The sequence below is a fragment of the Agelaius phoeniceus genome, chromosome 1, assembly GCF_051311805.1.
Source record: "Agelaius phoeniceus isolate bAgePho1 chromosome 1, bAgePho1.hap1, whole genome shotgun sequence".
NCBI classification, from domain to species: Eukaryota; Metazoa; Chordata; class Aves; order Passeriformes; family Icteridae; genus Agelaius; species Agelaius phoeniceus.
The window spans coordinates 92,042,932-92,069,568 of record NC_135265.1 but is presented as its reverse complement, the minus strand read 5'-3'; the positions used below and the strand labels follow the sequence as shown (position 1 = coordinate 92,069,568).

The 26,637-nt window shown below is 37.9% G+C and overlaps 1 protein-coding gene across 1 annotated transcript in view; it reads right to left on the bottom strand.

Annotated features, from left to right (window-relative positions):
* The window catches only part of GABBR2 (gamma-aminobutyric acid type B receptor subunit 2), a 457,779-nt gene that overhangs the window by 251,077 nt on the left and 180,065 nt on the right, over window positions 1–26,637 (bottom strand). The window contains exon 4 of the mRNA XM_077183158.1: window positions 23,317–23,487. Coding sequence (XP_077039273.1) covers window positions 23,317–23,487 — 171 coding nt within the window. The remainder of the gene's footprint in view (window positions 1–23,316; window positions 23,488–26,637) is intronic.

The following is a 26,637-nucleotide window of genomic DNA, read 5'->3' as shown; positions in this document are numbered from 1 at the left end:
TACATTAGAGAATTAAATTGGATACTAACTGGAGTGATATTGCTGAGCAGAGACAAGCAATAAGGAGATTTTAAAAATAAATATTCCTCTTTCTCTCCCCTGTGTATCATTTGCATTCAAAAAACTTTTTTCATTTGTGCATGTATATTAAATTGAGCCATTCTTTTCTGTTTTCTTAAGACTGAAATTTTGTAGCACATTGTACTAAGAACTGTAACTTTAATCCAGTTGGAAACCAAAGTCAGAAGAAGATAAGCTGAAGATACATGACACTAAAGTAGTAATGCATTTCTTAGTTTTATGTATTGAAATTTCATACTACTGGATTTTTTTTCAAAAATAACTTTTTAGAGTCTTTGAAGTGGAAAAAATTGCTCACTTATTAATTTTTTTGCTGCCTCAGATGGTCACAAATATCATTCCTGTGATCACTGGGATTTTTATCTGAGGAAATAAGGGGTTTACAATCACAAATGGCCACCTTCTGCATGTACAAGTTCTGCTGATCTGGTTGTTCTGCCAAAATGCTTCAGCATCGCCTCGCTGTAAAGACACCATATAAGCTTTATTTATAATTTATATTTATTTATCATTCAGAATACCAAACTAGTTTCACAAGTATTTGTGAAGGAAAATTTTAAATTTTTTTTTTTTTTTGCATTCTCTGTCCGTGGCATGCAGAAAATCATCAGCAATGCAGATCCAAAGAAGGATTGTGAATCTGGCTATAATAGTTGGCATAAAGAGTCTGCACTCACCCACCTGTACTGGAGAAACTGTAGTGTTATGAAACCTTGAATGACTAAGATACTGTCAGCATTACAGGAAAATCTCTTTTCTCCCTGCTTTCAAGCCCACAAGCCACAAGAAGGCTGAAATTCACAATCTTAGTTGTGGCAGTCTTCATAACGGGAGCAACATCCTTCCCTTTGGATCTCCTTGAAGCACTTTCATTTCAAAAAAATAGACATACTACCTCACAGGCTAGCTGAAAGTTAACTTTTGGGAAAAGATCATCCCAAAATACCAATCATGTTTTCATTTAAATAAAGGTCTTCTGTAAATTCCATCTGAAAATCCCAACTGATTTCCAAATCTGTTAACTTAGCTGTCACTACATTCAGATCTACATATCTTACATGAATTTGTAGAGTGAGCTAAACATGCTGACAAGAATACTTGAAAAGTTCAGTGTTATTGTCATTGGATGCTGCAAGAAGGTTCAAATGGCCAAAGACAAGTAATATTTTTCTGTTTGGGAAATTTATTATTCAGTGCAGTAAACCTCTTACAAAGTGGTTACACACTACACCTGTAGGAGGAAGCAGCAGTCCTGAAGGAGCTGTATGATGGCTTTGGTCTTAATTGTTGTAGGAAACCCTGCTTGAGTCTACCCATTAGTAAATGCTTCCTGAAGAAATGTCCTGATTTTACTGTTCTGGTTCCAAACAAAAAACAAACAAAACAAAACCAAAACAAACAAAAACAACAAAACAACCCCCAAACAAACAAACCAAGAAAAAAAGGGGTGATCCTGGAAAATGTCAGAAATGCATATAAAGTGGCTCACATTCAAAATTAATGGTATCTAAAATTTAGTTGCATTTAGATTACCCATGAGCTCAGTAACAAAGGATAAACCTAAAAGTAAAGGTTGGAAATTCAAAACTAATAAAAGACAAGGCGTACAATTTCAACTACTTAAGTGTATTTTGAAAAGGTGACATGTACTTGACACAATAGCCAACTGTGATTTCTAGGAATCACGCAAGGTTGACCCTGTCTCTTATATGCAGCAGCAAGCTGAAGTTCAAAGCTTCTTCAGGGAGTGTGACAGAATGTTGCTAAAAGTCTGCAACATAAAAAATAATGGATGTTTAAATGACACACTCTGGCAAAAGGGGACCTACAGTAGCTCATATAACCTGCGGAGAAGAAAGTTACAGACTAAACTACTATTTCTTCTTCTAATCTCTCTGCTTCCCACCTCTTTCCCCTAAAAACTGATAATGGCACTATCATCTACTCCATCAGTGATTTTCCCAAATTCATGAGAGACATGACTGTCCTCTGCTAAAGGCTTTGGAGATCAACCACCCCTGTTAAAAAAACCAAACAAGTTAAAAATGGATAGAATCCATAATCACATTCCAAAGTTCAAATTTTGATAATCAAGGTAGTTAATAGCTCAGTTAACCCATTCCAGTTAATGTAATCAATTCACATCTGCTAAGTGAATTAAATTCACTTTTTAAACAAAGTTAAATTCAGGGAAAGCAATAAAAAGTACTGTTGCTATTAGAGCATTTTCATACAATTTTCTATAACTACTAGATGATTAAACTTTACTTTGGAATTTGAGGATTATCCCTTGGTTCTCCAAGATTAAAGAAAATTCAGTAACTATATTAATATCTTTTTTCATATTTCATATTGAAGAAAACCTTGCAGCAACATTTCCTGCAATGGCGTATGACTGTTATTTCACACTTTATTTACTCCAGAATCCTCAGAAGGACACCATATGGTGGTGATAATTTACTGTACTTGAGCGTCTCAGTTTGATTCACATACTTCCTCCACTGAGATTTCAATTGTTGGCTGAAGCTGGACTGCAGTTACCTGTGAAAAGTCTTTCTAGAAAAAAGATTTTCTTCTGGCTCTTGTACATATCTTTTCGAACCCTTCAATGCCTTTGTTAATTGCTCTTTCTCTTCTTTGATAGACTTCTATGTTCTGAGATTTTTCCTTGTAGTCTCTTTTCCTGAAACTTCTTAAATGAAAATAATTTCTTGTATGTCTCATATCAAGTTCTTTCTAAATAAGTTCTGCACATTATTTTATATTATTCCCAATAGGATTCTGAATAGGTCTTGTGCTGCATCTTGGTAGATTGTTTTAAGTGGCCTTTTGGAGTTTGCACTCGTTCTTACAGCAGCGTAGTTTAAAAGGTGGTGTTATCTTTTAATTTCATTAGCTTCGCATTTTCTTTTCCTGTAGAATCCTCCAGAATCACATTAATACAAGCTGTGTCATTTAAGAAAGTAAAGCCAATTGTATCCATGACTGGAAAATCATACAAAAATGTAAGTGGTCTATCAGTACTGTCTGAGATGAAGTCCTTAATTCAGTATGGAAACCAGAAGACACAATCTTCTAGGTAAGAATTCCAGGTTGAGAATTACTTGAAGTGCTTTATGCTGAAAATTAAGGAACCAGTTTCAATCTGTGTCTTTGAGCCACTTGTTGGCAGCTTCAAGTGGGAAAAATTATGTCTGCTTGTATGGACTGCTGGTCCTCTCCTTGGCCATATGTCCTAACTCCCTTTACTATTGCTAACCTTTTCTTTTTAAACTTATGGATTGCTAACTTTTTCTTTTTAACCTTATGGAATTCAAAGAACAGCTGGAATCAGACTTCTATATCCCCACGAGACCTAGTAACAAGCTGGTATGAAAAAATGTTTGGTACCTTCATAAGCACATACAATGCTTTGTTACATCCCTCTTAGGAAGGGGAGTAAACATGTACTATCATTATGGGTTACACATTTGACTTCAATGGAATTGAATAATCTCCCTCAAAATAACTTCTATCTATTTATGAGTTTTAAATACATTCCATGCCATTTCTTATGTGTTTTGAATTGGTTTGAAGAATAATGACCATTTAGCATTAAAAATTCAAAACCAAACTGTAACATTAATTGCCTGTAAAATTAATCTCCCTCCTTTAAACAAGAAAGAGACTTAGAAGCACAGGGAATAGTCCCACAGTCCATACAAGCAAACTCTGTGCTGGCAAGAAGAAGCTGTACTAGACTGGGAGTTAGGGAAAGATATTAATTTTGTTTAAATTATGTTCTCTTTCTTGCCATAATATTTCTATTAAAGCTCTGCAGACGTGTTTGACTATACATTTGTGGATCCTGCAATCTGAATAATTCTTTAAATTTCCATCCATTTATTTATTTCAATGCCAGGAAAAATTGGTGAATATTATCTAGGAGTGCGGGTGTTATTAGAGTATTTAGGAAACTGACCATTCATTACTGATTTGTGTGAATAAAGGTTTAAATAAGAATCCATTGACATGAAACTATATTTTTCTCCACATTACATGAACACATCAAAGTAAGGGAAGTAACAGCTGCTACTGCTATTTGGGTCTAAAAACATATATTAGAGAAGGAAGGACAGGAATCCTCCCTCTTTCTCTCCCTGCCCTGATTCCCTATTGTTACCAGATAATGTGATACTCTTAAGTATGGTCATAAAGGAGAGAAGAAATGGAGGAATATCGTGGTGCATCCCTTAGTTTTCAATCATTTCTCCAAACTGCTATTTAATAGATTCTAATAGATTAAGTTTAGTGGTTACACTTACATGGTTATTCCATAAAACGTGACTCTTATTATTACTGCTGAGAATGTATCTTCTGCAGTACATATTTCCTTCAATGGCTCACAAAGAAGTACATCTTTATCTGTTCCACTTTTGAAATAGAACCCAACAAATAGCTGAGACACATAAGAAATATCTGTACTTTTAGATACTCCCAACATGCTACATTGTTTTTAATATCTCTTTCTTCAACTCTTCAGCAGCTCTTCAACTTTTCTGTCCATTTTACAACAGGATTTGCTGACAAATGGACTTTGTCACCCTATTGTTCTCCATGCATCATTTCAGCCATTTTCACTGGAGTAATAAGAAAAAGTGTTGCCCCAAAAATGTGGGCATTTTTGTATTTTCCTACTAAGTAAGAAAATTCAGAATTTTCTTCTAAACATTTATCATTATGTTTAGCTATGTAAAGTACTGGACAGACTATCACATGACCTTACACATCACTTGAGGCTTGTTTTCATGTTCTGGATGCTTAAATTTTAAATGTCTTCCTAATCTCAATGGCTTCATTTACTGTCAATAGCAAACGTCTCAAGGCACAATATACCTTTAGAGAAAAGTTTACTATTAGCAACAGTATCTATAAATCTATATTTCAAATGGTCTTGGTAACTTGGTGGGGTTTTGCCTTTTTTTTGCTTCACTTTTTTTCAGATCTGCTTGGCTCATCATAGTTGTTATCCATAATGTGAGTGATGAAGAGCTCATACTAGTAGGAGGAGAAATGTCAGTTCTGTCATTTTCTTCGTGTTCACTTCTACTGGCATTATCAGCATTATCTTCAATCTGCAGTTGCTCTGCAGGAATCTTTTTAAGCCCCTTGTCCATTCAGTAGTTTAGTGAAAACTACATAATATAATCCATAAATCCACTTAACTGGACACATGTAAACAGTAATACATGGAATAAGCTGAAAGTGAGTGAATGAGTGAGGATGCCACTCTCAACTCCCCAGTGTTGAGAAGTAGCCCCTCTCCCCTCAGGACACTTCAGGAACCCTATGTGACTATCTGACACATGGATTGGCTAAATGCACCAGTGTCAATTGGTATACTAAATATTAGTAAAGCTTAATTTCTTCCTTATTTTTTAAGATAAAAATGAATATAAATGGAAACATGACAATTATCTTCCTGCACCCCAAGAGACCATCTCACACAACCACTGGTGTGCAGACACCCCATCTGGAGACCATAGCCCTACTCACTCTTTAGCTGGGCACAGTTCAGAGTTTGCCAGCCCATATCTGGACTGCAGCATGGACTGAAGGCTATCTCTGGCCACTTGCAAAAACATGTGCACTTCAAGATATATACCTAGCAAAAAAAAGACGTATGCCTAAAGTGCCTACAGTACTACTACAGTACCTACACTCTTCTCCCAAACCGAAGATAACCAATTCCATCCAGTTTTTCCACTAAAAGCAATGTCAAGATAGAGCTCAAACTTCAGAGGAAAACCGTAAGATTGATTTGCAGTTTGGAAATAGACTGTACAGCAAGAGACTAAATGAGCTCTAAGATGGATTAAGACAGAACTGGATCTTGATGATAGTCTGTACATGATAAATGACCTACTTAAGGAGATTTTCTAACTTCAATCTCCAATCTAGCAGACAAAAATACATAAAATATAGTGACTGGAAGTTAAAGATTAAATAAGACACATTTTTTTAATGTGTATCACTAACCACTAAGACAGTGACAAAGATGGTAGTGAATTTCCCAGCCTTCTGGTGTTCTTGAGCATCAACACATGTAAAACAACAGAATTATACACTTTATAATTATATTTTGTAGCATTTTCCCTTAGCAAAACAAGAAAAATCTACATTTTGATGAGATAAAAACAAAACTTTCCTATTTTGAACTTTTCACTGTTCAAAATATCCAGTCTATACTCCCATCCCTCATTTATCTGTACTTCATTTGTACTAAATGTCCGCATTTTTAAAATTATAATAAATCCCTGTAGATAATAAAAATGGCAAATTCTTTGATGTCGGCAGAAAGTAGTTATTTTTAACTGTTTAAGATCTACTGATTAAAAACACTGATGACTTTCATTCTCTGGCAGCAACCTGAGCAAAAGGGAATAACAGGATGTACTGGTTCTGGCTGGAAAGAAGTTATCAACACAGCTTTGTTCACAGCAGCCTGTGCATTGCTGTGCTCTGCATGGGTGGCTAAAACAGCACTGATAACCCACCACGGTTTTGGCTATTGCTAAATCATGCTTGCACAGAGTTAAGGATTTCTCTCTGCCTCCTGTCCCCCGAAATCAGTAAACTTGGAATAGGTAAGATGTTGGGAGGGGACCCAGCCAGGACAGCTGATCCAAACAGACTAAAAGGATATTCCCCACCATATGATGTCATAGTCAGCAACAGAACCTCAGGGGAAAATTGTTATATTATACCACATAACACTGTATTAAGATCTGGAATGTAACAGGCTTTTTAAGGAAAAATAAAAATATTTTAATACCAAAAGGAAGTTCATCAGTTGGAATTCTTGCAAAATAGAGGGCACAATGCTTTAGTCAGAAAACACTGCATGAAAACCCTGTGATGGACACTGACAGAATCTTAGCCTTAATAAAAAAAATCCTTTTTGAAAGTTCTTTCTGTCTTGGAGACAGGTAAGAACTTTTATTTTTTTGGTGCAGATATATTCTTAAGATCTGCAATCTCAGGTCCCATAGAGTTCAGCATTTGCTTATCAAGTATTTCTATTTAGCTTTCTTCTTTTCACAGATAAATGTTTGCAGCTAAGCCTAGCTACAGCTGAGATTGCTTTTCTTTCCTTGCATCACTAACTGAAATTCAAACATATGCACTGTGTACATCTGAAAAGATGTGCAGTACTTTTCCCTCCCTGTCTTTCATTCTTATGTTAAGTTTTACAGGAAAGAGGTCTTTCATTCTAATAATTGAAAACTAATGTGCATTCAGTTCTTGGCTACAGTTTTATTTTAAATTGGCATAGAATTTCTGTCACAGATTCAAAGGATCTGGGAGCCTTGCTTAAGGTTGCTTTTTAGTAAATGCAAATCACTTACTTCATCAAGAATTACACAGACTGCTTAATATTCATTCAGCAGAAGTGACGTTTCCATAAGAGAAATGAAAATTAATCAATTTATTTTCAATTAACCTTTTTTATTTCTTATGCAAATATGCTAAGCCTGTATCCAAAGCTCAGTATGTTCCATATTTCAGGCTGCCTGATTACTTTCACCAAACTCTGATCAATAGCTGCCACAACACAGCAGTGCTCTTCTGTATTTTTCAGCAAGGGACTGTAGACATTTGAGGCAGGTGTCCCTTGACCCTGCTTTATTGCTCCTGTAGTCTCTCTTGTGACTGTGCACCCTGTGCTCTTGACCCCCCCACCCATCATCTCAGCTACAGATCATCATCTCCCTCTCCTGTGGTTAACACCACAAAAAATGAATTCCAAACACAGAGCAATTCCTGTGAGCAAAGGGAGCATTCTGGCCCTGAGGCATCAGTTATGCAGGCATGTCCTCAGTCATCTGAAAAATTGAAACTTTACATGGTTCACACCCTGTTAGTACAGTAAATATTTAAGAGGACCAATTCTGAATCTAGTTGTCTGTTTTATCAAGACCATTCAGAATTAATCTTTACCTTTTCTTGAGTCAAAAATTTGCCTAAGGGTGTTGGTCAACAAAATACAGGAAACTTGCCAGAGGAAGAAAGTCTCAATCAGAGGTAAATTTAACAAAGTATTTTATATGGAAAGAATGAAACAAATTATGCAAAGCATTTTAAGGACACAAAATTTAAGTTAAACAAGGCAGTCAAGGTAGGGGTATTTCATTAGTTTTGTATTTGTAGAACTGCACAAATTATAACTTTAACAGAAGGGAAAAGCTCAAAACAGCTAGCTTCCAGTTTGTTGAGAACTTCTTGCATTTTGCCTTTGCATTCATTCTGAAGTGCCCAGTATTCATATAAACACAAGCATCTGTGAAACCATTGGTGATGATATCCACCACAGAAAACTGTGTTTTTCATTTCACCATGATGGACAAACCAAGCAAAGCTGGTCTGGGGGAAAACCTCAGCACCAGTTGCAGAAGACTGACAAGGGTAACATAGAGCACTTGTCTGTTCTACCAGTGCAAGAGCAAACACTTTTGCAGTCATTAGATTTGACAGAGGCAAAACACGAGATTTTTTATGCGGCTGTAGGCAAATTGGTTTGCTAGTGCATCAGAACATCATACAACCTAAAATTAAACAAATAAAGCTAAAGCAAAGAATATTACTGGAAAACAAAATAAGAGCTAAAGTGTGCACTGCAGTGTACCATAATGAAAAGGTAAGTCTCATATTACCCTCCTCCTCTTCTCCAGGGAATATCATTTCAATGTGATGCCAATAGCCTGCAATCGGTGGTACTGTGAGGAATAGAACTTTTCAGTACAAACATATCAGAGCTGGGAACTTTGCAAGCAACACACTGCATGAGCATGGCAATTTGGATCCATTCTAGCCTAAGAGTCTCTGAACTCCTATGTATTCTTACATGATCATCAGGACTGGATAGAGAGCCATATAGTGAAAATCAAAATTTATATAATTTGTTGTATTTTGAAACAGATTCCACCCTCTTATACCTTCAAGATAGTGATTTTAGTGCTGACATAAATTGAAGTTTTACAATTTTAGAGAGGACGTCTTGAAAAGACAAGTGGACAATTCTTGATGAAGCTGGGCAATGATGAAAATGACTTGAAGAAAATGAAAGGCTACACTTTTCATTGATAAAGATGATGCACCTGGATTCTGCACTCAGTATAAATTTAGTATCTCATCTATAAAATCAGACAGATGAAGGGTTTAGTAGAGCACACCTCTGCTACATGCAACCTCAAGAGGCAGAAGGATCATGGAAGGGAAATTTTCAAGCTAGAGACATGACAAGATTCAAAAGAGTTCAGCACAAAGCAAGGGAGGAAAGTGAGCCAAGTAAGGTCTATGAAAAAACATCCTGCTTCCTTCTTGGTGACTGCAAACAAGCACTTTGTTGTGTCCATGCTTGAAGGCAAGAGGAACTACTGGGGTGTATGGCTCTACACCGAATAGGAAGGACATTTGTTTTATGGATGGATTCCTGCTTCTGTAGGAAGCCATGGTTTCAGCAATCACCATGCAAAGCACCATTCCTGATAACTGCAAAGCCAGAGCCTCTTGTTCCCCACATGCACACTTTGAGGCATTTTTCTAAATGCTACTGTTTATTTACTTATTAGGAAAAGTAACTGCATCCTGAGTATGCAACTGAGATGGCTTAACAGATTACCCTACTCCTTGACACCTGTTTGTCCTGGCTGGAAAGTTGCACTTGATCACAGAGCAGCATTAAAGAGGCTTTGCTGTGCCTGTTAAGACCTGCTAATGCCATATATTGCCTGTCACGGTGAAGTTTTCATTTCTTTTAGCAACCCTTATATAGGCTGGGGATGTAAAACATGTGAGAACAAATCTCCATTATGTCTCTGCATGGCAAGCAAAGGTGCAGCAAAGGCACAGCAAAGGCCCTCCGGCTCATGCTGCATTACTAACTCTGCATATCTAAGGAATGACTAGAACAGTCTCTGCAGAAGGAAGACCAACATCTGCTCATTTCTTATCATCCAAACAGTGCCAGCTCAATGTCCATATACAGGCTGAACTTCAAAAGAAGTTTTGTAAGAGACACGTTCTGTACAACACTGTCTAATTCTGTTCTGTACTCCTCCTCCCTTTAGTAGATGTGTAATTTGCAGAATGAAGTACAGGAATTCACCACCCACCTTCCTCCCTCAGAGCAGTGCAGAGCAAACATAAGCATTTCTTGTTATGTATCTGTTTAAGAGTACCTGGACATATTCCTCGTTTTCCACCTACACTCTATCCTTCTGGAATAGGTTATACTCCCATTTATTACAGTAGCAAAAGTACTTGGAGTTACTGCCAAAAAAGTTAGCAGATGTCTGCCACTCTGATGATTAGGTCCCCATCCAGGCAGTGGGCTGATGTGAGTTTGAATTCATTTCAGAGGATTCAAAGAGAAGGAACGGAAAAGAGAATTTCCAGTTCCTTGGCATGTTCTTGAATGAGAAACTAAAGCAAAAATATCATCTGCAGAAATAGCTTTCTGAGAGAAAGCACTGACCTCCATTCAGCCTTTGAAGTACAGACAATAGCACTCTGGAATCCCGAAATTTATCTAGGGATGCAAATTCTGCATGTGCGGAAGTTCATCCCTGTAGCCCCAGAGGAAGGCTTTAACTTCCTAGAAAAATGGCAGCATTTATAATACATGGAAATCTCAGTGCTGACTCTTGGTTACCTTTGCTAGTTTATTGGTCTGTGTGCTGTCATCTCTGCCTCTGAGTTTGGAAATGCACCTCAAAATTATTTATCCACTACCCCATCAAGTGTGTCAGGAGGAAGAACAGTTAAACTCCACAGGTTTTGAAGCCTATATACTTTTTACAGACCTTGGTTATGAACCTCTTGAAAGCTCCTCCACAGCAATTACAAAGAGCTCTGGAGAAGAAGCCAAGAGAGCCACTGCAACAGTTTTAGTGAATTTAACTCCTATTTAACATGTATGTCATTTAGCTTTTGACATTTACAGAAAGGGTTGATCTCAAGTTTGTTCTGACAGTATTGATTGCAGTCAAAGTTTAGAAATCTGTATGCTGGAAGTCCTCATGCATTCATTCAGCCAGGTAATACTAATACAATGCACAAGTAGCTGTCTGAGCTGGACTAAAAAAGAGGTATTTGGCAAAAATTAAAACACTTTCAAGTGTATCTTCAGTATCATAACAGTATGATTATTATAATAAAATTTTCAATAATCAGAGTCTGAGTAATTCTGTATTTTCTAACAAAGAGAAAAAAAAAATCTATACTTAAGTAAATTCTGCATAAGGTGAACACTGATTAGGGAAATCAAAAATTTTCACTTGCAGAAGGAACGTACAGTTCTGGTTGATTGGATCTAAGAAAGAACAAGGAAAGGAGTTTCTTGTTAAGAATGGGGTGTGTATAAAATCCACAAGAATTTATCACTGAAAGGGACTGCCTAGTACAACCAAAGAGTTGATACATGGATTTAAAATATCCACACATGGGAAGTCTCTTCATATGCTGTAGGGGCTGTAAAACATTTTACAGAACTAAAATTTAAATCTGCAATAAAATATTTAAGGCAACAGCTATAATGATCCAAAGGAAGAGAGTTTAAAAGAGAGTATTTGAAACCATCCTCAAGGTCTTATGATCTGCATCAGCTGGAATCTGTTTAATTAAAATCCAGTAGTATCTGGAAACCTTACCACATGTAAAGCCTACCACACTTCATTTTCTGATTCCTTTTAAAAAGATCATACAGAACAACCCTTGTGATGATCTGGGTTTCTTTTTTGTAATGGGAATTTCTTTATTCCCTATGTCATCTACAACTTTCACAAGTTTGTAAGTTGTTCTCCCTAAAGTAATGAATTAATACAATGGAAAAAATCCAACCCAGGGCTATTCCTTTAAAAAGAAAAAAGTCACTATCAACTTCTTTATTCTAAAAGTACTGTTGTTTGCTGGAGCCTTCCCTCTGGCTGTGCTTCTGAACTGACTTAGAACTCCCTGCACTCATCCAATCTTCCCTGTTCTGCTCAGGTCCTACAGGGCACTGTATCAACCAAAATAAAATTCAGCCAAGCATTAAAATCCACTCTAATAGTTCTAAGAAATCAATTAGTTTACCATCTCTGACATAATTTTCCTTCAATAAAACTATGTTGTGATTTATTTTTCCTTGCCTCTGCCTCTCTTTTTATTATCTCCATGCAGACTTTGCTTTTCGCATGTCCCAAACAGATACGGCCGCCTGTGCAGCAGTCCATGGTCTTTGCCTTGTGAACCTCTGGGCACAAGGTCCAGGATGAGAAAACTCAGGAACCCTCTGAGAAACATGAAGGTGCCTGCTACTGCCAGGCAAGGATGAGATAAGGAGAGCCATGCCAGCATGGCCCCAAAATGCTCTAGCAAATTCTAATCAACATGACCAGGTGTCCTTGACCCAAGGTGCTTAGAGCCCTCTTGCAACCACCAATTACAGAGGGTAAAGAATCCTTTCAGCTGGTGCTCAGGAGAAGCCTCTTCAAGAGCCAAGCCTAGAATCCTAGGATAGATAAGCAGAGAAACTTGTGTAGAAGAGCACAAAAAGAAGAACTGAGAAGTAGAAGAGAGAAAGAGGCAGATGACTGTGTTCAAATCATCATAAACACAAGTGTGGTATTGACACATAGGTTGCACAACAGCAGGAAAGATGAAAGAGAGACAGACAGACACACAGACTTTTCAGACACATTATAGTTTCAGTATCTCTGGACCGCAAGATGCAGTGGAGATTCAGGCTGCCCACGCCAAGTCAGTGATCTCTGGTACCAAGAGGAGAACTCCTGACTCACATAAAGGTCTACAAATCTGACAGATTCACTACCCTCCCAGTAGTGTAGTGAATCCTGAAGATGACTGAAATGCGTTTTCAAGCAAAGTATCTGGGTTCCCTAAACCTAACCTTAAATCATGCAAGACTACCAGGAATAAGTAACAAGAAATAGTAATGGGTGGCTCCTTGCTGTGGAGAGCAAAGGAACTCATCTGTGGACTTGACCTATGATCTAGGGAGATTTGCTGCTTTCTGGGTACCTGGATCCAGGATAATATTTAGAGGGTGCCAAAGCTTTCCTGACACTTGCTATTACTCTCTGCTGCTCTTCCGTGTGGGCACCAATAATGCTGCCTGGAGAGTATCAAAAGTGACTTCAAGCTCTATAGGCATTGGCCAGGGTCATAGGGGCTCACATGGTGTTTTCCTTACTCCTGCTTGTGAGGGGAAAGGTGGTGGGGAGCAGGCAGCTGGCAATACATATCCACAACTGGTTGTGGAGCTGATTGTGGTGAGAGGGTTTTGATTTCTACAACTATGGAACCCTGTTCATGGGTCATCATTTGCTTGGGAGGGATGGGATCCCTCTCACTGAGTGAGACAAAGTTATCTTTTCCAGCAGAATGGCTGACCTGTTAAAGAGGCAGTTTAAACTAAGAATGACAGGGGAGCTAGTTATCAGAAGTGCTAAGAGACTGTGAAGGGCAGAGAGGATTGATAAGTGAAGGGCCTGGAGTGACATGACCAAAAGAGATCCCAAAATCAACAAAACAAAGCTTAAGCAGCCTTAGCAGGTCACCTCCAAAATGTAAGCAAGGATGCACCTACAAGGCACTATTATGGAGAAATCTTCCCATTGTTTTGGGAAATCAGCATGTGGGGCTGCCCTCTGTAGTGCCCATACACTAAATCATGCAGTATGGAGAATAAACATAGTGACTTAGACATCACTGAGCTGCTGTGGGGCTAACATTTTATGGGGCTCACAGATAAGGTGGGATGGATCATGTAAATTGAGTGATGCAATGGGATACAGGCTCCTTTGGGAGGACGGGAGGAAAATGAGGAGGTGGGGTTGCCCTTTATGAGGCAGAACTGCTGGACTATTTGGAGCTTTTCCTAGGGATAGATAATGAGGCCAATGAGATCTTGTAGGCAAACAGTTACTGAGCACACCAAAGTAGGTGATAGTGTATTGCACCAAACCAAACAATCATGGTGACTGGGAGAAGAGCCTGAAGACTGAAGGGAAGGAAATGTCAGGGAACTACAGGCCAGTCTACCCCACATCAGTCCTTGAGAAGGTGATGGAGCATATTGTCCACCTAGACTTCAGCAAGACTTCTGACATCGTCCCGAAAGATTCTCATAGAGTTAATAGAGTATGAGCTGGACAAATGGACAGTGAGGTAAATTGAAAACTGGCCCAAAAGGCTGCACCCTGTGGCATGAGGTCTAGGCAGAGCCCAGAAGGCAGAAATGTAGCAGTGTATCCCAGGGGTCAGTACTGGCTCCAGTCCTGTTCAACATCTTCATTAATGACTGGGACGATGGGGCAGAGGGTGCCCTCAGCAAGGTTGTCAGCTGATGACACAGAACTGGGATGAGTGACTGATACACAGTAGGGTCATACTGCCATGGGCTCTCAGGAGCCTCATGTTCAACAAGGGGAAGTGCAAAGTCGAGGGCTAGGGAGGAACAACAACCTGCAGCAATATATGCTGGATCTGCCCAACGGAAAGCACTTGGTGGAGATGGTCCTGGTAGACCCCAGGTTGAAGATGAGCCAGCAATGGGCCCCTGTGACAATTAAAGCTAATAATATTCTGGGCTGTATTAAGGAGTGTTGTCACAGCACGTCAGAAGAAGTAATCCTTCTCCTCTGCTTAGCACTGCTGAACTCATACATGGAGTGGCAGGTTCAGTTCTTGGCTTCTCAATACAAGAGACAGGGGCACACTGGAGGGAGATCAGAGAAGGATCATGAAGGTGAAGAGGATGAAGAAAGGCTTCTTTCAGTGATGCCCAGTGACAAGATCAAAGGGCATATACTGAAACCCGGGAAGTACCATGTGGACATCAGGAAATGCTTTGCAACAGCGAGGATCACCAACCACTCACACAAGTTTCCCAGGGAGGCTGTGCAGTCTTCATCTGCAAAGGTACTAAAAGGCTGCCTGTATATAGTCACTTCTATCTACTATTCACAATTCTCACCTAAAATGACCCCCTGATTGTAGCTGAATGTACACAGACCATTTCCTATGAAGAGGGACAAACCTGGGCTAAGGTTCTGTCTCTCTGGTTTATCCCCATTTCCCATATCATAGTCTTATGACCTTGCCATAATCTCATGGCTTCTAAATATTTACCAGGACCCAGAAGAATCATACTAGATCTAGTACTTCAGTTTTCCTTTAATTAGTATAAGTCACTTTCAGAGACTGCCTTTCTGTGAAGATCTTAATGTATCAACTTGAATTATAGGAAAGCATAGTTATAAAACAGAAAAATAGAGGACTTAATTCTTCTCTGCAAGGTCAAGAAAACTTGAAATAAATTGTTCCTTAGATTTTGCTACAGAAATCAGCCAGGAATTTGGAATGAGGCAATATGAAAGAAGATCTCAGGCACATGACACTTTGAAAAAAAGCAAGCATTAGGAAGAGATATTTTCAAGAGTTCTATAGTTAAGCAATTACATTTATAATGTCTCAGTTTTCCTGCTCTCAATATCTTCTCTTCATGCTTTTCCCATATTTTCCTTTTACTGCCTTCTGTGTCTCTCTAATCTTCTGCCTTTCCTTTTTTCTGATCACAAATTTGAAGGTAGAGTACTCCTTCTAGGATGAAATTCCTGTGTATTATTCAGAGCTCCCAGATTAAACATTTATGTTATTTGGTATATTTGAGGCTTCCAAGCTCATTCATGGACAAAAAGTAATGTTTTTCTTGCTGTCCTAAAACCTCTTGGCAATTGTGATGGAGAGCAGAAAGCTCTGCTCCTCTTTTTGATCCTCAAAAGCCAAACCTAAGAAGTCAAAAAGCATAATCACACCTTGAAATCTGCATACGTACAGTCATTGAAAACTGGTGTCTCAGGCTTGTTTTCTGGCTGAAATTTGAAAGGCCAACAGCTATGTCATTTATTTTCCCCAAGTCCTCTTAGCTACACAAAAACTTGCTCATTGACTCTGCTTATCCAGTGAATTCTTATCAGAACTGACCACTAACTCAGATGCAAGTTTGCAGACTGCACAGTGGCAAAGCAAGGCTGCAATAAATAAAACTCTAGATTAATAATATCTCTACCTTCTTTCTCTACAGCAACAGACATATACTATGTTGAGAAGACAGAGTTCCTAAATTCATTAAATTTAGGTAAGATGGGCCCTGACAGCCTGCTGATTTTCACAGAAGTTGAATTGTCAGTGTACAAAATGCAATATAATCTAAAGAAATCCATAGTGTTCACCATGTCCCTCAGAAAAAAATACCTTTTTGTCCACTTACAAGGTTTGTTTTTCTTAAGTTTTTGTCACTGACATATTTTGAAGTTATTGAACTCAATGAAGACTGTGACAGAGTCACAGGAAAGAATATTTAATCTTGATATCCTTAATGTATTTCATTATCATACTGCACACTTCTCATTTCTTGTGCTTTTTTGAAATGCCACCTACATTTAAAAAATTACATTACAAGTTCTCAATATTTCCATGAAGAAGCAGAGAAATCACATAAAGATATGTCTATTAAGAAGTAGGGAAAAACAAAGATTCACTTGAGATGAACAGAATTTAACTTATTTTAAAAACAATCCCAGACAAGGTATTCAGTGGGAGGAAAATGCATATATATCTTTTTAAATGTAGAAACATCATGAATATTCTATGAAATGCTAAGTTAATATGCAGTTTCAATGAATTTCAGCATGACATGATTGCAAAAAGAAGTAATTGAAGCCAGTCTATATCACAAAATAAGGAAGCCCTCTTAGTGTACTATTGCAATCAAGTTCCAGCTTCCAATTTGAAACATATTATAAATAAAAAGGTGGATAAATAAAATGAAAAATATCCAGGAAATAACAGAAAAATACTGAAGGAAGGTATTACTAGAATTACTAATAGGCAAATAAAGCATTCTCTGAAAACCACTAGGTGAGTATACATTTTTCTCTTTCCCAGTAATATTCTGTAGCCTTTACATTTCTTCAGTACTGGTGACATCCAAAACTTTTGACTTAGTGATAGTTAAGTATGGCTTTATTCCCATGACTCTTCCCACTGAAGCATGAAGGACAACAAACCACAGGAATATTGCTTGGTTTGCCTAATTCAAAATACAATCCCAAACAGGTACTGCAGGCAGCAGTAAAATTTGAGGCACCAACCACTGAATAAGTTTCAATCAGCTGAAAGCTCATCTGTGAATCAGAAACAGGATATAATCAGGCCTTTTCTGAAAACTGTGTGTGTGCAACAGTGTTGTGGTTCGGTAATGTTATTCTCCAATTTACTGCTCCCAGTGAAACCAGGAGCCTCTTGCTCACACCCTCTTCACCCTCCCCTGTGGTGGGATGGAGAGGAGAATAAGATGCACAAAAGCTGAAGATCATGGGATGAGAGATAAGAACAATTTACTGGAAACAGCAATGAGATAAGAGAAGGTCCTGTGACAGCAGCAATACTAATGACAGAGGGCACAAGAAAGAAGTGAACAATTCATATGGAAACAACAATTCCTGACTGCTCCCTCCACCATGCTATGCAGAGGAAGGGACCCCTTCTCCCTGGAAGAGACTCCCTTCCCCCAAATCCCAGCAAATGAGGCAAGGTGGTAGAGAATAACTTCTGGATCCTGGAGATGTTCCCTCCTGGATACTGCAAAAACTAACCCTTCCTGCCCAGAACAAGGACAAACAGCTACACCTCTTCAGGGTTATGAAACACTAAAGCTAGACTGGCTTTGAGCAGCAGGTTGGACAAGAGACCTCCCAAGATCTCTTCCAATCTAAATTACCCTACAGTTATATACCACAGCAAACACTTTGAGATGAAAATCCTGAAATATTTTGTAACCTCATTTATAAATCTTTGCCCCAGAATTAACTTTTGAAACAGTCTTCTCCCAGAGGATGAAAACAGGGCAGCAATCCATAAAAATCTAGGACACAGAAGCACAGTAGGTATGAATTTGTCCTAGTTAAGTAACAGAACTGATGAAGTGTGTACATTATTCTTATACCAAGTCAACTTACACAATTGAAATATTAACCCAACGGAAAGGATATTTATGGAGACCTGAAGAATTCACAAAGGATGCTAACAGTGAGCTCATCTATTGGCAGCCATAAAATACAGGTCACTTGAAAAGCCATAATCCTTGAATCCAAGTAATGCCAAGAAAGGGAGTGTCAAGCCACAATAGCAGTATAAGATGTATAGATATTGCCTGTGTGTTCTAAGAACTGAAAGCACAGTGGCATAAAGTTCTCCATTCTCTCTACCAAACCTTAATCTCTCTTTGTGACCTGGAGAAGAAGGAAGATATAACATTTTTTAATAAGGAAGAGAAGTTTTTTTCACCAAGTAAAAGGAAATGTGTGAGAACCCAAAGCCCAATGGAAAGAATTCCCAAAGGAAACAACTGAAATAGAAGCAAGAGATCCTCTGTGATCATGGCCTCCAGAGATATACTGGAGTTAGACAGATAAACTAAGTAATTGAGACAACTGCCTCATTATTACAAGGCAAAGTAAACCAAAAAGACAGCTTGATGATTTTAAGGGGCAGCTAACCCGCAGACAAGTTAGGTGAGTTTTAATTATTCAGGTGATAAGATCAAAGTACAAATTGCAGAGGGACAAGAGACAGTGATCTAGCTAAGGAAAAAAAGTCATCTCACCAAAAATCCCTGAACTTAGATGGCAGGTAAAGATTTGCAGTCAGGATTCCTGTTGACTAAACTACAGGGGTATGAAGTTCCTATGTCAGAACAAGCATCTAATTCCCCATGTGTTTAGGTGGAATGACCACTGAAGGAAATTTAGATAGATATCCAAACTGCTGTAGATTAAAAAAGAGAAAGAGATCTGTCAAACTGATGCAGTTTAGGAGATGGGAGATGGAAAAATGAAAGAACTGCTCTGTCTCAATGTAAAGAGTAAAACCACCTGAGTTACTACAGAGGCTCCTCCAAAGATCCCATTCATTAGTTGCATTATTTTATTTCGCATAAGAGTAAGAGAAGATATTCAGTTACTTCTGATCTAATGGCATGTAATGCATTTTCCTTATAGATGAGACCATTCATATCCCAAGCTCATTGGCATTTTACAACAGAGACAGTTTAGATCCTATTTGACTATTGTCACTTTCAAAAAAAGTCAAGAAGAATAATTTTGCCTGATATTCCTTTAGAGGGAAAATTATAGTTTCAGCTGACCAGCACCTGAGGGTCGCTAACAGGCCTTGATGGTCCTTTCTCTGGGAGCTCTATCCAGCCTTTAGTCCTGTGTCTTCAGTCTCTGCCATAGACCTATCCAGCAGACACCAGACCCGACCCTGACTTGTGGATTGATTTTCCAGCTTGGCCTTGGATCTGCTTCACTGCCATGGACTTACTTGCCTGATGATCTGCACACTTGGCCAATCCTGGCCTCAATCCCTGGGTCTGCACTCCTGTCTTGCAGCAGGACTGGGCTCTGCCCAGCCATCCCATGATCTTCTGCTCTACTGCTCATGATTCCCATTCCTCACTGCTCCCAGTCAGCAATTTAATTAGTTCCTGCAGTTTTTCCTGCACTTTCACTGTCTGTATGGGGAAGGGAAAAACTCTACATGGAGCTGAAAAAGGAAAAATCAAGCTCTAATCATTTTGAAGACACTGGACTCAACATGCTATATAAAAATCACTGCAATTCAAGGAAGCTTTAACTGAATCTTGCACTACTTGAAAGTGGTAATGAATCAAGAAAATTGGGTTTGCAGACACAGAAGGTTGTTGCTTACCTTTCAAGAGAAATGGAGAGACTTTGAACTCAAGTGCAGCACTCTTGAAAACCCTTGAAAGATGCAGTTTTATGACTTCTTAAGTGACCCTGACAGACACAAAGTCCCTCTGGCTGTCCCAGAGGAAGACCAAGAATCCCTGTGTTGTGTTTGTTTCATTTTATCCTAAAAAACCCTATACAACAAAAGTTCAACAATCTACCCTTTGTATTTGACTTTTTTTCACTTCTAATCTGTATCATTAAATGTTCCCAAGTGACCCAATGTTTTTTACAGATTTCTCTGATCTACTTCCCTCTTGAAAATGATATTAGACCTGATGTTCCAACTTCCACCTAATGATCACTACGTAGAGTTATACTTTACTTTGTGTGCCTTAAGTGTCAATATTGCATTACATTGGGATGGTGCAACAAGAGCTCTTTGCTTCCTTTCTACTTTTTACAGTAAATTAAGGAGTCTAAATGTCTTGCCCATTATTCTATTTGTGGTTCATTGTAGTGCTCGCCATATCTTTCTCTGGAGATCTGCTGCCTACATAGCCATTTTGCACTTTTTCACTTAAATATTGTTTTTATTAAAACCTTTATCAAGGTTTTGACTGGGGTAGAGTTAGTTTTCTTCACAGTGTCCAGTATGGGTCTGTGTTTTGGTGTCAGAACCCACAAAATTCCTCTGGCTGCCCTGAAAGACTCGAGATCCTGCCTGGGGTGCTCAGAGACCTTGGCACAGAGCCCACGACCCCTGTGCCTTTGATCTTGACCCATGGAAACAATTACCAACCTTTATATGAAGAATTACAAACCAAGAAAGTTTCAGTAGAATGATAGTTAATTTATCACACGGTGAAAAATAGATTTTTGAAGTTTTTAGAATGGGGGCTCAGGGTCCTAAGATGGAGGAATTTGGGTGTGCCTTGTCCTTTTTCTTTCTTCTTCCTAGCCCCCATCTTCTGGGTGATGTTGGCACTTTTAGATTGGTTTAGAGTAGAAACTCACTGTCTAACATAGGTGATAGGTATTGAGAAGTTATGGTAAATAATGTACACATAGTTTTTAGTATAAAAAGATAACACTGCCCCAAGAATGGGCAGTGTGCCTCACCCTGACCTACCAGACAGACCTGTGGTGGGTCAGAGAAAGAATTTTATAGATAAGAAATAATAAACAACCTTGAGAACAACAAAAGAATCCTGACTCCTTCTTCAGCTGCCGGGCTGGGAAAAAGAAGCTTGTATGTATCTCAGAGTCACTCTGACCAGCAGAGATTCTGAGATTTTGGATTTGTGCTGAACACAGGGTTGATAATATAGAGATGGTTTTGTTATTCCTGAGTAGGGCTTGCACAGAGTGAAGGCCTTTCTGCTTTCCATGCTGCATCGCTGGCAAGGGGCTGGGGTTGTGTGGTGGGCTGGGAGGAGACACAGGTGGGACAGGTGATCCAAACTGACAGGAGGTTTATTCCAGACCATATGATATCATACTCAGATAAAGTGGGGGAAGAAGGAGGAAGGGGGGGACACTTGGAGTGATGGTGTTTATCTTCCTAAACAACTGTTATGTGTGATGGAGCCCCGCTCTCCTGGATATGGCTGAACATTGTTCAAAACAATGAACTAATTCCTTGTTTTGCTTTGCTTGTGCACATGGCTTTTGCTTTCCCTATGAGACTGTCTTTATCTCAACCCCTGAGTTTTCTGGATTTTGCCCTTCAGATTCTGTCCCCAAACCTGCTCGCAGGGGAATGACCAAGTGGCTGTGTGGTGCTTGGCTGCTTCCTGGAGTTAAGCCAGTATCAATATCATTCTGAAACTCAATCCTGTCCTCAGCAAAGTACTTGCAGCTTTTCCCAAGTAGGTATCAAATGCAATTTAATAAACCTTCTCTCTATCATACTATCTAGAGAAAACCTTATCTCTTTCTAGAGAATACCATTTGACAGAATCTCATCCTTCTTGTTTGACAGTATACCACTGATAACTATTCTCTGAAATTATTTCCAAGACAGAGAAGGGTAAAGCATACCATACTTTTTGGTGACTTTTTGCTTCAGCATTTGTTTTAAAAACAAATATTCTACTGACCTGATGTCAATTAACATCTGCTGCAGAAATATTGGTTAGAGACTAGACTGCTCTTACAGTATCTTCACCAAAATTAAGTATCCCCTACTTTTCTTTAGGAGCATTTTTAACATTTTATAAGTCATGAAATATTGCACATCACCTATCACACCTCCTTGAGACTTGTTACCTTGTAACAGAGGGAAATCAGATTGCTTTACATGATTTATTCTTGACAAATCCATTTTCACCATTGTTTAGCATCTTTTTATCTCCTGTGTGATTCCAAACAGATTATTTGCTCAAGTGTCTTTCTAGGAATCAAATTTAACCTGACTGGCCTATTATTCCCAGGGCCTTTGTGTGTTTTCTGGAAAGACAGACACAAATGTTTCTTCCCTCCCTCTATAATTAATTTACTTTTTATCCTTTAATTCTCAAAGCTCATAAGGGAAGAGTCTAAGATTTCTTAAGTATTCTATAGTGAATTAATTGTGCCAGACAATTTGAAAATATCTTATTCATCCAAGATGACTCTAACCTGTTCTTATCCCTCTTCCCCAGTTTTAATTAAGCTGGTCTTCAGAGCGCAGTCAGTCTTTTATAAAACCCATGCTGAGGAAGAAAAAACTTCCAACAACCAAACAATCAGGCATGTCTCTGTTAGTTTTACCTCTCTAATAATTAATGGGGCAAATCTTTTCCTTGTCTTGCTCTGATTCATTACATATATTTTCTTTCATTCAGTTGTTAAAACCATATAATGGCATTTAGTCCATACTTTATTGCAATTTCTATGACGAAAATGTTGCTCAAGGTGAAACTTGAAAGATCTGTGGGGTGCATGGTATGTGATCTTACTAGTTCTGGGGGCTTCAGACATTTTTGTCTCAGTAAGCTCCTCCAATATTTTCAGCCACAGACTTACCAGATTTTGTTCCTCAGTGCTCAGATTGATGCTTGTAATAAATCAGAGCACAAAAGGAACATGGTGAGATTGTATTTATTCTCCTTTTTAAGGGAACCAGAGTCAGAATACAAGCCTCCCTCTAAAACATATGTTTTTGCAAATCAAAGAGTATAAAGGAACCTTTGCACTGGGGTGCAATGATCTTGTGTGAGAAAAACAGACATGCAAAAGAATGGGTAACTTTCGTTACAGACACTCAAATAAACCCCAGAAGGGAATTAAGCTTTTTCAGTACAGCAAATCTGACCTACTAAGAGAAAGCCAAACAGGACTGAAACAGTGGGACTTTCTCTTTTTCCTGAATTGCTATTAATAAAGGAACTAACTCCTTAGAAATCTGATATTAGTATCTCTCTGTGTGTTCTATAAATTATGCAAACCTTACCTCAGAGAACCTTTGTACATCCTGGGTTAAAGTTCCTACTCTTTTCCAATGATAATGTTTGAGTAACTTCAAAATTGCTGGATTCACTGCATTATCAGATGGCACTGTCCGGAAGAAATAAGGATATTTTTTCTTATCAGCCAGCTCTGGAGTTGTTGCTGCAAATGAAAGCTGGAAAAGAATCAAAGAACAAAAAAAAATGAAAGTCACCATAAGTCATCTAGCAGTCAGTAAAAAATCTTTGCTTTTCTCAGTGCAACAAGACAATCTGTGCATTGCTGTCATGCAGAGAAATTTCATCTTCATACAGCTTGACGTCCTACCAGTACCATTTACTTTTAAAGAGATTTTTTAAATATTTTAGCTCTATAAACCACCTGCTGAAAAATTAAACTAGGAAATTTTAAAAGTCAGTGCTGTAAAATCCTCTGTTTAAAATAATGCATCTTGTATATTACACATAGCAATAAGGCCTAAGGGAATAAATCTCTATGATGAATTCCCCATCAATTTCTCTTTGTAAAAGTTGAGAATATCTCCAAGAGAATATTATTTTCTCAAAGCCTTATATATCTTAAATTACTGAGTAAATCTCCAGTAGTACTTCTTCCTGTCTTCATGTACCAAAACAGCTCAAGGTAACAGAAAAACAGAAAATCATTATGTTAGCCAAGGCTGAAACTCAGAAGTTTACTTGGGTCTCAGCTTCCTTCACTGAAGCAGGCCCCCTGTGGTTTGTGCTATAAAAGAGGATTCAATAGCTAAAACACTGAAATTTGTTCATGGTGAGAGAATGCTCATTACAAAAGAAAAGAGGAAACCTTTTAAAACATACAAAACCAAACAGAAAACTTCATTGAATTCTTCTGCCCAAGTTAAAGGCAGCATGTTTTTGTGAATGTTTCTCAGAAAGCATTTTTAAGAGAATGCCTACACATTCACTTTTGAAAACACTCCTATTCCAAAGATACTTCTGGTCATTCCCTCCGGTTCTTTTTAGGCTTCTAGGAATGTACTTCTCAAGCATTTTTTCAGCCAGGATTTTTGGTTGAGGTTTCTTAAAGTACTGTTTTAATGCAAATTGGTTTGACTGACACAAAATAAGCTCCCTGATACAATTATTTAAAGACTTTCAAAATCAATAGATAGTCAGAAAATGTAGGTGAATTCAAGACTGTATATCAACCATAGCTTTAAGTTTTCACTTTTTAAGTCAAGCTTTCAATATACTTCAGTTAGACAACCTTTTCTGAAATTTAGAGTAGACAAGTTTAATCTGAAAAACCAGTTCAAGTCTTTTCTTCAAAAAGAAGAAAAAAAATTTTCTTTCTCATATTCTTATATTCTCTATTTCTTTCTTATAAAAAATCTAGATTTAGCCTATCAGAAACAGGACTTATTCTCTGTCTGATCTTAGACTCACAAAGAATAAATTGCATTGTTATAATGGCCTGAATGTAGTTGGTTTTCCTAATTAAAAGAAATCTAAACAACTTAAAGTGTGCGTAACCTAGACAGTTTACAGTGTACCATTCAAAATAGAAGATCCTTTCTCTTCACCGGTCAGGAGATAATGAATAATGTAATTGTCACATAATTCTGAGGTAAAACATTTTTAATGTAGCAACTGGACTTTCACTATATTTCATTTAAAAAGTGCAATATGAGGTGCTATGATATATTGTCATCTTGATTTTCCAAAACCATTCCCACAAGGAAAGAAGAATTGGCATCTGCCAGGTAGACCTAGTCAGATTTTCTATTTAGCCTGGTAGGGCTGAACATCATGCACTCACTGCTCAATGAAGGTGGAAATAAGGACCTGTACTGTTGACTGAAAAAGAGAGAAAATTTGACATTAGAAGTCCAACATGAAGAGGAATACCTCTCAGCAGCTCAGCTGCTTGCAGTCTGCTCACTGCAAAGAACTTGCTTTTCAAGTCATTATGGGTTTGGATCAAACATAATTGGATTGATCTTAAGAAAAAGAAGCAAAGAGCAACACTGAAGGAACAGTAGTGGCAAGAAACATCTGCAAGGTTCACCTAGCTCAGATTATTACATTGAATGGAATTTTTTTCTGATCAGTAGTACAAAGGTCCACAGTAATGAGAAGCATCTCTATATGTGTGAGCTGGCTTTAGGGTGAAGATCCATGATATAAGCAAGACAATTCAAAATCATCCTTTGTGATTTTTTTAGTGACTTAAAGGGTCTAAATTAGTATCCTAATTGCTCAAATTTCCTTGGAAGCAAAGAAGCAAAACATTACCTCTCTTCATTGCTTACAGAAAGATGAAGTTTCATAAGAGATTTCTCTGCCATGTGAGGTGAGATGAGACAAATCCAGGTTTAAGTGCAAAACTAATGATGTCTAAATTACAAAAAAAAAAAAGTCCTCTTCACCTCTTCATTTTCTTTTTAAATAAAGTTTTTGTTAAAATAAAAAATGGGAAAATTTAATGTTCAAACAATTCCTATATTGTAGGATGTATTCAGAGGTCTTTCAAACATCACATGTATCATGGTTAGTCTCATTCTGCATCACTTTGACAATTAATAAGACCCTTGTAAGAGATGGAGAAATATTCTGAAAAAGGTAAGTCATTAAAAATATTTAATTTTTCATAAAATTATCTCTGTAAGTGTTTGGGACATGCAATGAACTTAACTCCAAAATTGCCAGCACTCAATATTCTGCTTTGAGAGGGTCAAGGATGAAAAATGAAATGAAACCTCATAATGTTCTAAAAAGTGATAATAAAAAGATCATATTAAGAAATGAACTGACATTTTGGAAAAAGTATGTGAGATAGCACAGCTATATGAAAATATAAGGAAAATACTCATAAAACCCCCTTTATTTAGTGTGAGAAAGCAAGTAAGAGCACATATGTGTTAAGATTGTAAACCTCTTTTTAACTGAGCATTTTTCCCCTGTATTTTAGGGCTAAAGTTGTTTATTCACGGCTGATTTGAAACTTGCATATTGAAAGACTTTTAATAGTTTCTTAACTTCATTCTACAGGACTGAAAGTCATCCTGCTTTTTATTGCAAGAATTTATATTGATAACTAAATAATTTAGCAAAGGCAAACATATTGTTCATACAATTCCTTGCAAACTACAAAAGTTCTATTTTTCACATTATTGCATTTTCAAAGCATACATATTCATACACTGCTCTATAATTTTTTTTACAGGTGTTTATGCTTGCCTCTCCATGTTCAGGAGGAGTGAGAGATAAGCATTTATATGCAGGATTATAACTCAGCAATAAATACCTGTGGGATGTATGATGTCATTCCTTCACAGAAAATT